This window comes from Pimephales promelas, chromosome 19, assembly GCF_988280905.1.
Source record: "Pimephales promelas chromosome 19, fPimPro1.hap1.1, whole genome shotgun sequence".
Taxonomy (NCBI): domain Eukaryota; kingdom Metazoa; phylum Chordata; class Actinopteri; order Cypriniformes; family Leuciscidae; genus Pimephales; species Pimephales promelas.
The window spans coordinates 27,431,203-27,442,181 of NC_142787.1; the positions used below are offsets into that span (position 1 = coordinate 27,431,203).

General features: G+C 36.7%; 1 protein-coding gene across 2 annotated transcripts in view; it reads right to left on the reverse strand.

Moving 5' to 3' along the window:
* Positions 1-9,190, reverse strand: part of ttc1 (tetratricopeptide repeat domain 1) — a 35,671-nt gene extending 26,481 nt beyond the window's left edge. The window contains exons 1-7 of one of the 2 annotated variants that reach the window (XM_089123941.1): positions 9,120-9,190; positions 8,001-8,522; positions 7,830-7,890; positions 6,417-6,529; positions 6,122-6,158; positions 5,822-5,970; positions 5,430-5,484 (exon numbers count right to left, since the gene is read on the reverse strand). In XM_089123941.1, the coding sequence (XP_088980067.1) occupies positions 5,430-5,484; positions 5,822-5,970; positions 6,122-6,158; positions 6,417-6,529; positions 7,830-7,890; positions 8,001-8,498 (913 nt within the window). In that variant the 5' untranslated portion in view covers positions 8,499-8,522; positions 9,120-9,190. Of the gene's footprint in view, positions 1-5,429; positions 5,485-5,821; positions 5,971-6,121; positions 6,159-6,416; positions 6,530-7,829; positions 7,891-8,000; positions 8,585-9,119 lie in introns of both variants that reach the window. The other variant, XM_089123940.1, reaches the window with a different exon arrangement.
* Between the last annotated feature and the right edge of the window lie 1,789 nt (positions 9,191-10,979).

Here is a 10,979-nt window from a genome sequence, read left to right on the forward strand (position 1 = left end):
CAGGTTGCTTTAGCAGACTGGGAATTGGATGAGCGCAAAATGGCCTGTATAACTACAGATAACGGTGCTAACATTGTGGCTGCAATACGTAATCTTGGCTGGCCATGGCTCAATTGTTTTGGACACAACCTTCATTTGGCTGTTTCCCATGGACTGGACAGTGACAAGGATCGCACAGCACGTGCCATGGGACTTTGTAGGAATCTTGTCAACACCTTCAATTTGAGCTGGCTAAAGAAGAGAGACCTGAGGAAGGCACAGACTGAAACCAATGTCCCCCAACACAATCTAGTACTGGTGAGTGATGATACCAGTAACTTGTTATACAACACAAAATATTTAGGGTTTATATAAACTTAATTTAAAGGTTTTTTATTATTTATTACTTACTTTTTGGGCCTGTTTGTATGTATTAAATAATTGGTTACATTAATAACCATATTATTATTTATGAAAGTACTACTATAACAATATTGTTGGTTTTAATTAAATTAGTAACCTGGTTGCTTTAAAATTTTAAGTTCATTGAAATTAAAAAAAATAGTAATACAATGAAGCAGATTGATTTAACCATCAAAAACTCAAACTATTACGTTATCTGAACCACATAAATTATCTAAGTTGATTTGACAAAAGAAAAAAAATGTGATTACATTTTTTACAGTGTAGCATTTGTTAAATAATGTTAGACAAAAATAATAATACAATTTTATATTTTCCACAGGATGTCGCCACACGATGGGGTACCAAGCACAAAATGATCGAGAGGGTGCTAGAGCAACTCCCAGCCATAAGACGTGTCCTGGTTGAAGATCGAAAACATGGCCACCTCAACCCAACCTGGCAGGATGTTTCTGTGTTGGAATCAATTAATGCAGCAATGAAGCCAGTGGCTGATTTCACGGATGTCCTCTCAGGGGAAAAATATGTCACTGTGTCATCTGTAAAGCCTGTGTTGGAACTTCTTAAAGGTGAACTTTTATCCCCAGACCCCAATGACACTCAACTGACAGCAAACATAAAGGCAAACATGTGCAGGGTGTTGAAGGAGAAATACAGCCCACCTGAAATCCAAAACCTTCTGACCAAGGCCACAATGTTGGATCCAAGGTATCGTGGTACCATGGAGGATGCGGAGGTCTTGGAAGATGTAAAAGAAAAGCTATTGCAAGAACTACTAGACATGAACGAGGAAGAAGGAAAAGGAGAATGTGCCAGTGGTGAGAACTGCGTTGAAGCTGCAGGGGGAAATGAAGGATCTGAATCTGGACCTCCAGCAAGCAAGAAGAAGAGGCTGTGTGACCTTCTCCAGCACAGAAGAAACCTACTTGCAAGTCACCAGACTCAGGCACCGGTTCCAAAAAGAGCGCAGGCTGATGTGGAGCTAACCAGGTTCCTCCAGGAAGAACCAGTTGATGCATCATCTGATCCCTTAATGTGGTGGCGTGATAACCACAAAAGATTTCCCCTAGTAGCCAAGTTAGCACAAAAATACATGTGCATTTGTGCAACAAGCACCAGCTCAGAAAGACTGTTTAGCACAGCTGGTAACATTGTTACCCCAGTAAGATCCTGCCTTAAGCCCCACAAGGTAAACATGTTGGTGTTCCTTTCTCGGAATCTGCCTAACAATTAAAAAACTAATCTGGCAGCAGAAATGTCCTGTTGATGCATCTGTGCCTTTGTGTGAGACACTTTAAAAGTTTAAATTGACAAATTACTTTGTTTTGATCTAGTTCTTGATACCTTGCACTTTTTTGTTAACGAATGTGTATTTATTTACTTGTTTTATTTATTTGGGATATATTTTTTCACCTTTCACAATGTCTAAATATTGAATAGAATAATAATAAATGTTCTTTGTTCTTTGAAACAGTGTACTTGCATTATTATGCTATTATATTGACATTAGATAATCAGTGGCATAAAATGATCTGAAAATTACAATAATATCGTTTATCGCAATTAATTTTGGTGCAATATATCGCACACCAAAAAATAGTTATCGTGACAGCTCTAGTAACACTGTCGTTTTTTTTCGGGTCAAAATTTTGAATTTCGATATCTCAGCTCTGGAAGGGTCTAGAGCCTCAATTTTTGCACTCAGGTCAAAGTCGAACAGCCCTCTATCATAATCCAGAGTTTTGAGAAGATTGGAGAAACTAAATTTTTCGCCCGAAAATGAAAAAAAACGAAAGGGGTAACACTGTCGTTTTTTTTTCGGGTCAAAATTTTGAATTTCGATATCTCAGCTCTGGAAGGGTCTAGAGCCTCAATTTTTGCACTCAGGTCAAAGTCTCGCGGCCCTCTATCAGAATCCAGAGTTTTGAGAAGATTGGAGAAACTTAATTTTTCGCCCGAAAATGAAAAAAAACAAAAGGGGTAACACTGTCGGGTTTTTTTTGGGTCGAAATTTTGAATTTCGATATCTCAGCTTTGGAAGAGTCTAGAGCCTCCATTTTTGCACTGAGGTCAAAGTCGCACAGCCCTCTATCATAATCCAGAGTTTTGAGAAGATTGGAGAAACTTAATTTTTCGCCCGAAAATGAAAAAAAACGAAAGGGGTAACACTGTCTTTTTTTTTCGGGTCAAAATTTTGAATTTCAATATCTCAGCTCTGGAAGGGTCTAGAGCCTCAATTTTTGCACTCAGGTCAAAGTCGAACAGCCCTCTATAATAATCCAGAGTTTTGAGAAGATTGGAGAAACTAAATTTTTCGCCCGAAAATGAAAAAAAACGAAAGGGGTAACACTGTCGTTTTTTTTTTCGGGTCGAAATTTTGAATTTCGATATCTCAGCTCTGGAAGGGTCTAGAGCCTCCATTTTTGCACTGAGGTCAAAGTCGCACAGCCCTCTATCATAATCCAGAGTTTTGAGAAGATTGGAGAAACTTAATTTTTCGCCCGAAAATGAAAAAAAACGAAAGGGGTAACACCGTCGTTTTTTTTTCGGGTCAAAATTTTGAATTTCGATATCTCAGCTCTGGAAGGGTCTAGAGCCTCAATTTTTGCACTCAGGTCAAAGTCTCGCGGCCCTCTATCAGAATCCAGAGTTTTGAGAAGATTGGAGAAACTTAATTTTTCGCCCGAAAATGAAAAAAAACGAAAGGGGTAACACTGTCGTTTTTTTTTTGGGTCGAAATTTTGAATTTCGATATCTCAGCTTTGGAAGAGTCTAGAGCCTCCATTTTTGCACTGAGGTCAAAGTCGCACAGCCCTCTATCATAATCCAGAGTTTTGAGAAGATTGGAGAAACTTAATTTTTCGCCCGAAAATGAAAAAAAACGAAAGGGGTAACACTGTCGTTTTTTTTTCGGGTCAAAATTTTGAATTTCGATATCTCAGCTCTGGAAGGGTCTAGAGCCTCAATTTTTGCACTCATGTCAAAGTCTCGCGGCCCTCTATCAGAATCCAGAGTTTTGAGAAGATTGGAGAAACTTAATTTTTCGCCCGAAAATGAAAAAAAACGAAAGGGGTAACACTGTCGTTTTTTTTTCGGGTCAAAATTTTGAATTTCGATATCTCAGCTCTGGAAGGGTCTAGAGCCTCAATTTTTGCACTCAGGTCAAAGTCGAACAGCCCTCTATCATAATCCAGAGTTTTGAGAAGATTGGAGAAACTTAATTTTTCGCCCGAAAATGAAAAAAAACGAAAGGGGTAACACTGTCGTTTTTTTTTTGGGTCGAAATTTTGAATTTCGATATCTCAGCTCTGGAAGGGTCTAGAGCCTCAATTTTTGCACTCAGGTCAAAGTCTCGCGGCCCTCTATCAGAATCCAGAGTTTTGAGAAGATTGGAGAAACTTAATTTTTCGCCCGAAAATGAAAAAAAACGAAAGGGGTAACACTGTCGTTTTTTTTTTGGGTCGAAATTTTGAATTTCGATATCTCAGCTTTGGAAGAGTCTAGAGCCTCCATTTTTGCACTGAGGTCAAAGTCGCACAGCCCTCTATCATAATCCAGAGTTTTGAGAAGATTGGAGAAACTTAATTTTTCGCCCGAAAATGAAAAAAAACGAAAGGGGTAACACTGTCGTTTTTTTTTCGGGTCAAAATTTTGAATTTCGATATCTCAGCTCTGGAAGGGTCTAGAGCCTCAATTTTTGCACTCATGTCAAAGTCTCGCGGCCCTCTATCAGAATCCAGAGTTTTGAGAAGATTGGAGAAACTTAATTTTTCGCCCGAAAATGAAAAAAAACGAAAGGGGTAACACTGTCGTTTTTTTTTCGGGTCGAAATTTTGAATTTCGATTTCTCAGCTCTGGAAGGGTCTAGAGCCTCAATTTTTGCACTCAGGTCAAAGTCGCACAGCCCTCTATCAGAACCCAGAGTTTCAAGAAGATTTGGGATACTTCATTTTTCACCCAAAAAAAAAAACGTAAGGGGTAACACAGTCGTTTTTTTTTTTCGGGTCGAAATTTTGAGTTTCGATATCTCAGCTCTGGAAGGGTCTAGAGTCTTCATTTTTGCACTCAGGTCTAAGTCCCATGGCCCTCTATCCGAATCCAGAGTTTCAAGAAGATTGGAGAAACTTATTTTTTCGGACCAAAAAAAAAAACCACTGTCGTTTTTTTCGGGTCAAAATTTGGAGTTTTAACCCTTCATTTGTACATTTATGAGCCATAAATGTAATAGAAAGAGGTAACCATGGTGGACAGTCAAGGTGTCATTCTATCAGCCTGTAGGCTCAATTATGTGTGAAGTCGTCGGGTCCGAATTGGCGGAAAAATTCACAAAATGAGACGTCATGCGCGTTCTCGTCTACTTGCACTTACATCTGTAAGGCAGCCAATAGTAAGCAGCGGCGATCGCTAGCAGTAGTGTTTCAAATGGAAAAAAAAACCTTATCTAGTGTGGCCAACGAGCGTGCGCACCGAGAACGAGCATGAGACTGGCTACAGTCTTCTCTAACGGCCACTAGAGTCAGTAACTGGAAGAAATTTCAAAAAAGAAAGTGTTTATTTTTTACTAGACAACCTTCAAAATGAATAGTGCTGTTACACTGAAACACTCAAGAGTGTCATCCCTTAATATCCCCAATTCTGTAGCCTTATGCATGTTTCCAAATTACACTGAAGTCGCATTTTGATTAAAATTCACATGGATATCTGTATCCTGCAATATCAACCATATAATCAAGAGTCAATGATGGTCAGAACATACAGTTTAGATCATTAGCACCTAGTTTATATTTTAAATGCTCATTATTATAGTTTATTATTTCTCCTTAGACTCATCGACTAATGGTTTAAATGAACGACTAACAGCTGACAAGAACAATCAGCCCTACATTTAAAAAAAAAAGGATCATCAAAAATGGATTTTATTTTTTATTTAGTACTGCCCTAAATAAACTAATCTCGCACCTCTTATCGTGGTGTTTCTGACCTTAGACAGACACAAATATTAAATAATAAAAAAAATGTAATCTTACTCATCATCTCTTCTTTCAGCTTCTCGTTGCGCTCTTCAATTTGCCGTGGCAATCGCTGAAAGACAAATAGAAATTTATCCTCATGTTGTTACAAACCTGTCTTACATTTTATAAAAACTTTTAATTTGAGGCTGTTATCCCTCAATGACTTTTTATTTTTAAGAGTTTAAGATCATGCAATTTTTAAATTAATCAAACATTTGACTCTGTAACACATGCATTAGATAATAAATATACTGAAGCCTAATGATGAGGACGAGCCGCCGGGGGTTGGGCCTCAGCAAACTTCCAAGTGGTCCTCTATATAACTTAAATGATTATAAGAATCTTGATATCTAACTATGTGTAAGGCTTTTGGGAGTCAAAAGGCCAACCGGCAGAGAAACACTCACCATACAGGCCTCTCTAGCTGCAGGGATGCCCGGGTCTTTCTCCAAGACAGTTTTGTAGTCCTCTAGAGCTTCATCAAGCTTTTCTGTCTTCTCGTAAAGTTCTGCTCTCCGCAGAATGGCACGGACATAATTTGGATTCAGTTCTATGGCTGTGGATGACAAATACAATACACATTGTCTGAAACATCTTTGTTTCAAATCACATTTCCTCAGGAAAAGATACACATCAGAGACAAAAAATAAACAGTTGTGAGACTTTCTCTAGATACAGAACACAATGTGTAAAGGATATACTCTCACCTTTAGAGCAGTCACTGATAGCGCTGTCTTTTTTATCCTGTCAAATAAAATTTTAAATAAAGTTAATATGCAAAACTATGAATGAGAGAAAGAACACACACTGGAAGAATAGTATATGAGGCGCGGGAAGGCACAACTCGTTTCAATGCAAAATTTTCGAGAAATTCCTACACATTGTCCCTTTAAACAAACCTTTAAAAGGTTTATACAGACCTGACCCACTCAACAGAAAATAAAACAGAAATATACATTCTGTATCTGTACAAAAAAAAAAAAAAAAAAAAGCAAAAGTCACCTGATGCAAGCGTGCGGCAGCTCGATTAGAGAAGAGTATGGATCTTTCTTTACTGTAGCACACAGGACACACACGCAGGGCAGCCATGTAAGACTCCTCAGCATCCACATGCTCTGTAAAATAAATCACATGTCAGAAGCTCATCCACAAACACAATATCTTAAATATGTATATAAAGCTTCCTTACAAAACAAGGGATTCTTCAGACAAAAATGAAAAAATTATAGCATTATTTATTTGTGTATTATTGGTATTTTCTTAGAACATACAATTTGCTCTTTTCATTTTGATCACATAACACCACCAGAAAAGTGTAATATGATAATGTTGGGAAGGAACACTAAAAGTTAAGTTATTCACTGATTATCATAATATTGTGCATAAGTCCTTAGATTTTGGTGTCATTCTATGCATTCAGATTTGACTTGAAACACACAATCCTTCAAAATCTTTTTAAATAAGTATCCTATGTTATTCAAATCTACATTTATTTGATCAACAGAAGAAGCAGAAACAGTAACAGCATGAAATATTATTACAATTTAAAATAAGTTGTTTCAATTTGAATATATTTTAAAATGTGATTTATTCCTGTGATGCCAAAGTTGAATTTTCAGCATCATTACTCCAGCCTTCAGTGTCACATGATCCTTTAGAAATCATTATAATATTCTGATTTTGCTGCTCAAGAAACTTATTATTATCAATGTTCAAATAACAGTTGTGCTGCTTAATATTTTTTCAGGCTTCTTTGATAAACGAATCTTTTTTCATATTATAAATGTCGGTCCCACTTTATATTAAGTGGCTTTAAGTACTATGTACTTACATTGAACAATAAGTACAATGTATTATTGTGTTTCTGTTGTATTGTAAAACACTTTTGCTGCTATTGAGGTGTGATCTGGGTAAGGTTAGGGACAGGTGTGGTGGTATGGGTAGGTTTAAGAGTAGGTTAAGGTGTGAGGGGAGGGTCAACTGTGTAATTACAAATGTAATTACATAAATGAATTATAGCTGTAATTACATGCTGGAATTTTAAAATGTAAGTACAATGTAAAAACATGCATGTACACAAGTCCATTGTATCAAATGATTAATTTCAATATAATTACATAGTACTTAAAGCCACTTAATATAAAGTGGGACCTAAATGTCTTTACTGTCACTTTTGATTATTTTTTTTTTCAAGTAGTGACCTCAAACTGTTAGTAGTATAAAGCACACGTTACAAAATACTTATATGAAAGTGTCACTGTTTTGAAAAGAGCTGTGTAAGGACTTCAGATATTCTTCTAATTTTTGGTGAACTATTCATATGCAAAAAACAGAAGTTAGTGCCACTTCACAGATTAAAATAGGTGAGCAACGGACAGCAAGAATGTGATTTATCTTTGACTGGGATTGTCTTACCTCCATTCTTGAACTGCATGTTGCCCTTCTCCTTCAGCTCTAAACTCTCTTTTCTTCTGCTCTGTAATTAGAAGAGGGAAATAGTACATATAAATATCAAGAGACAGTGAGCACATCAATGACAATGGCATGAAATATTTAACTGGATATGAAAAATAATAAGAAGAGGACCTCTTTTTCTTCTTCCGTCAGGTCTTTCTCCAGCTCGCGCAGGTATTCCTCATCATACTCCGTCACCTTGACCTCTTCTTTAAATTCAGAATCTGAGTCACTCTCTCTCTTCTCATCATTCTCCAAAAACCTCTCACATTTCTCCTGTTCTTCGCCACTATCTACCCCAGGATCTCCTGTCAAAGAGTCAGGTCTCTTTTCAGCTGATCTGTCCTCGAGCTCTTCAGAATCCTCTGATGATGTGTTATCCAAACACATCCGGTCAGTGTCATTCATGTTTTCTACGCTGTTGTCTTTGTCTGTCCTGGCATCTGACTCCAGTCTATCGTCGCGAGCCCTCTCTGTGCATTTAACGTCATTGGGTCCCTCTTCTCCAGGTAATTTGTCCTCACAGTCATAGAAATGGTCTTCGTCATGGTCTGCAGTGGTTTCTCTGGTCTCTGACACTTTTAAGGTGCTAGCCATGGCGGCTGAGAGCATCTCGGACTCCGTCTCCATCTGGAGTTGTGCTGACCCCACAACCTGAACAGTATTTGAGTGAAGTAAATGTAAATGACCTCAAACCATATTCACTACCTCCAACCCTGCAAAACAATTTACCATAAATTGATCACATATTTAGCCTATTTGGGGGGGGAAATACAGCATGTCATTTAAAGCAAGTATTGAATAAGTCTAAAGTACATACTTCAGTTTAACGTACCATGTGCAGCTAAATGTGCTGAAACAATACAACAGACTTTGAATCGCTGCATTGTTATGAAATAAATGTCACGCTTACTTCAGAGCTGGTAAACCTCGTAACATACTTATTTTATAATGTAATGTTTCTTCAGCATTCCATAAACTTCATTAAATATAAAAACTGCAATCACAAAAACATTCGACAGTGATGTATAGTAGCTTAGATTGACAGGTTCAGATCAAAATATCAGTCAAAACATACTATTAGCAGGACTGATTTCACTTCAGCAGCTCTGCACTCGGCAAACACGAATGCAATATTTTAAGTTTAACTTGCCTTTTTAATATTTAGTATCAATATTTGTAAGTATTTTGAAAATTATACATTTTAAACGGAACATTTTAGATAAAAACAATCACACAGTACTTCCTCACCTTCTAGAAATGAGCCATAACGTCTCTTCCGGTTAATCATGCACTGCCTGCCTGACGCATGGGTAGAAAAGGATTCTGGGATATGTAGTTCTAGTTCGTACATACATATTTGAGTGATATTTAACCCTTTGATGCGCAAGCTATGGATACCCCTTCTAATGCACAACATGGGTCTAAAAAGACCCGTATTCATTTCCTATGTTATTTCAGTGATGGCTGAGTGTTTTCTTTGCTGAATCTTTATGTATCTATTTTATCATTTGTTTTTCCAGGTATTCATTAAATATCTTGTTTTTGATTTCCACAATTCACAATTACACAATTTGATTTACGATTGATTGGGAGACAATTAAATGTAAATATATAAATACTTAAACAAACAAACACAATTCGTGCTTCAAAATTATTATGTTTACATAATGGCTGAGAATATAAAGCTTTTATCAGTGCTCTAACATCAGTTTTCAGAAACTATATGGCTACCATGGCATTGTTTATTGTATTGTGGTTAGCATGTAGGGCTAGTTATTTATTTATTTATTTATTTCAAATGTTGACCCTGAGTGTATGTGCAACAGTGGTTAAGGCCAACAGAACAGGAATACTAATATGAAGCCAGACAGAGTTTTGGCACAATTCCCCTCTCATTTCCGAGTTCTCACTTGGGCAGCTTGATGTGTTGAGGAGCTGAGAGAATGACATGATAGACAGTTCTGGCTCATACTGCATTGTGTCTCTGTTGGCTCGCCTTTGGGCCACCTGGTAGATCCTGGCATAGCAAGAGATCATAAAACCCACTGATAGAAATAAATTGACTTTGAAATTTAGGATATAAGCCCATATCTTTAGTGTATGACTTCATGTTTTCCACTGACAACAGTGAAAACAAAAGGACAGAGAAGGACCAAGATAGTAACAGAAGTCTGTGTGACATCCTGGAATGCTCATGCCAGGTCTTGTGATATATGTGATGTGAAATTTAAATATAGAAACAGAGGCGAACGTGACATTCAGGGGAAAAGCAACACACACACAAAAAAACTTTTCAAATCAGACCATCAAAATAAAGCATTACAAGCAGTGTGTATAGCCAATAAGTGAGTCACAGAAATAAGGAGACAAGTGCAAAATGTTACTGGGAAGTGATGCTCTGTTACAGTTTAGTTTCAAAGGGTAAGACATCATTAAAGTGATCCATGTGACTCCAGTGGTTTAACATCAGTTTTAGAAAGCGGTGCGAGTGCTTTGTTTGCGCAAAAAAAAAAAATAATAATAATTATTATATATATATATATATATACAGTGCTCGAATTGAGTCAAGTCTTATGGGGGGTCCCCAATTTTTTTCCTGGGGGGAGGGGGGGGGGTGTTTGGGATATAAATAGCATATATTTATACATAATATGCATAAATGTATACTATTTATTAAAACCGCTTGAAAAATAATTATATTAGGCTATATATATAATTATTATTTAAAATTACTTAAAGGTTTGGATTTAGAGGGCAGCAGAATTTTCACAAATTTTCAGCATCATTACTCCAGTCTTCAGTGTCACATGATTCGTCATTCTAATAGTAACATGATGATCAACAAACATTTATGTAATAAACATTTATTTTATTTTTCAGGATTTTTTAGGTATAGAAAGTTCAAAACAACAGTTTCTATTTGAAATAGAATCTTTTGTTACATCATAAACTTCTTTACTGTCACTTTTGATCAATTTAATGCGACCATACTGAATAAAAGTATTAATTTATTTCCCAACATTTTTTTTAAAATACATACTGACCGCAAGCTTTTAAATGGTAGTGTATAATGCTACAAAAAGTTTTATATTTCAGATCTAAAGGATC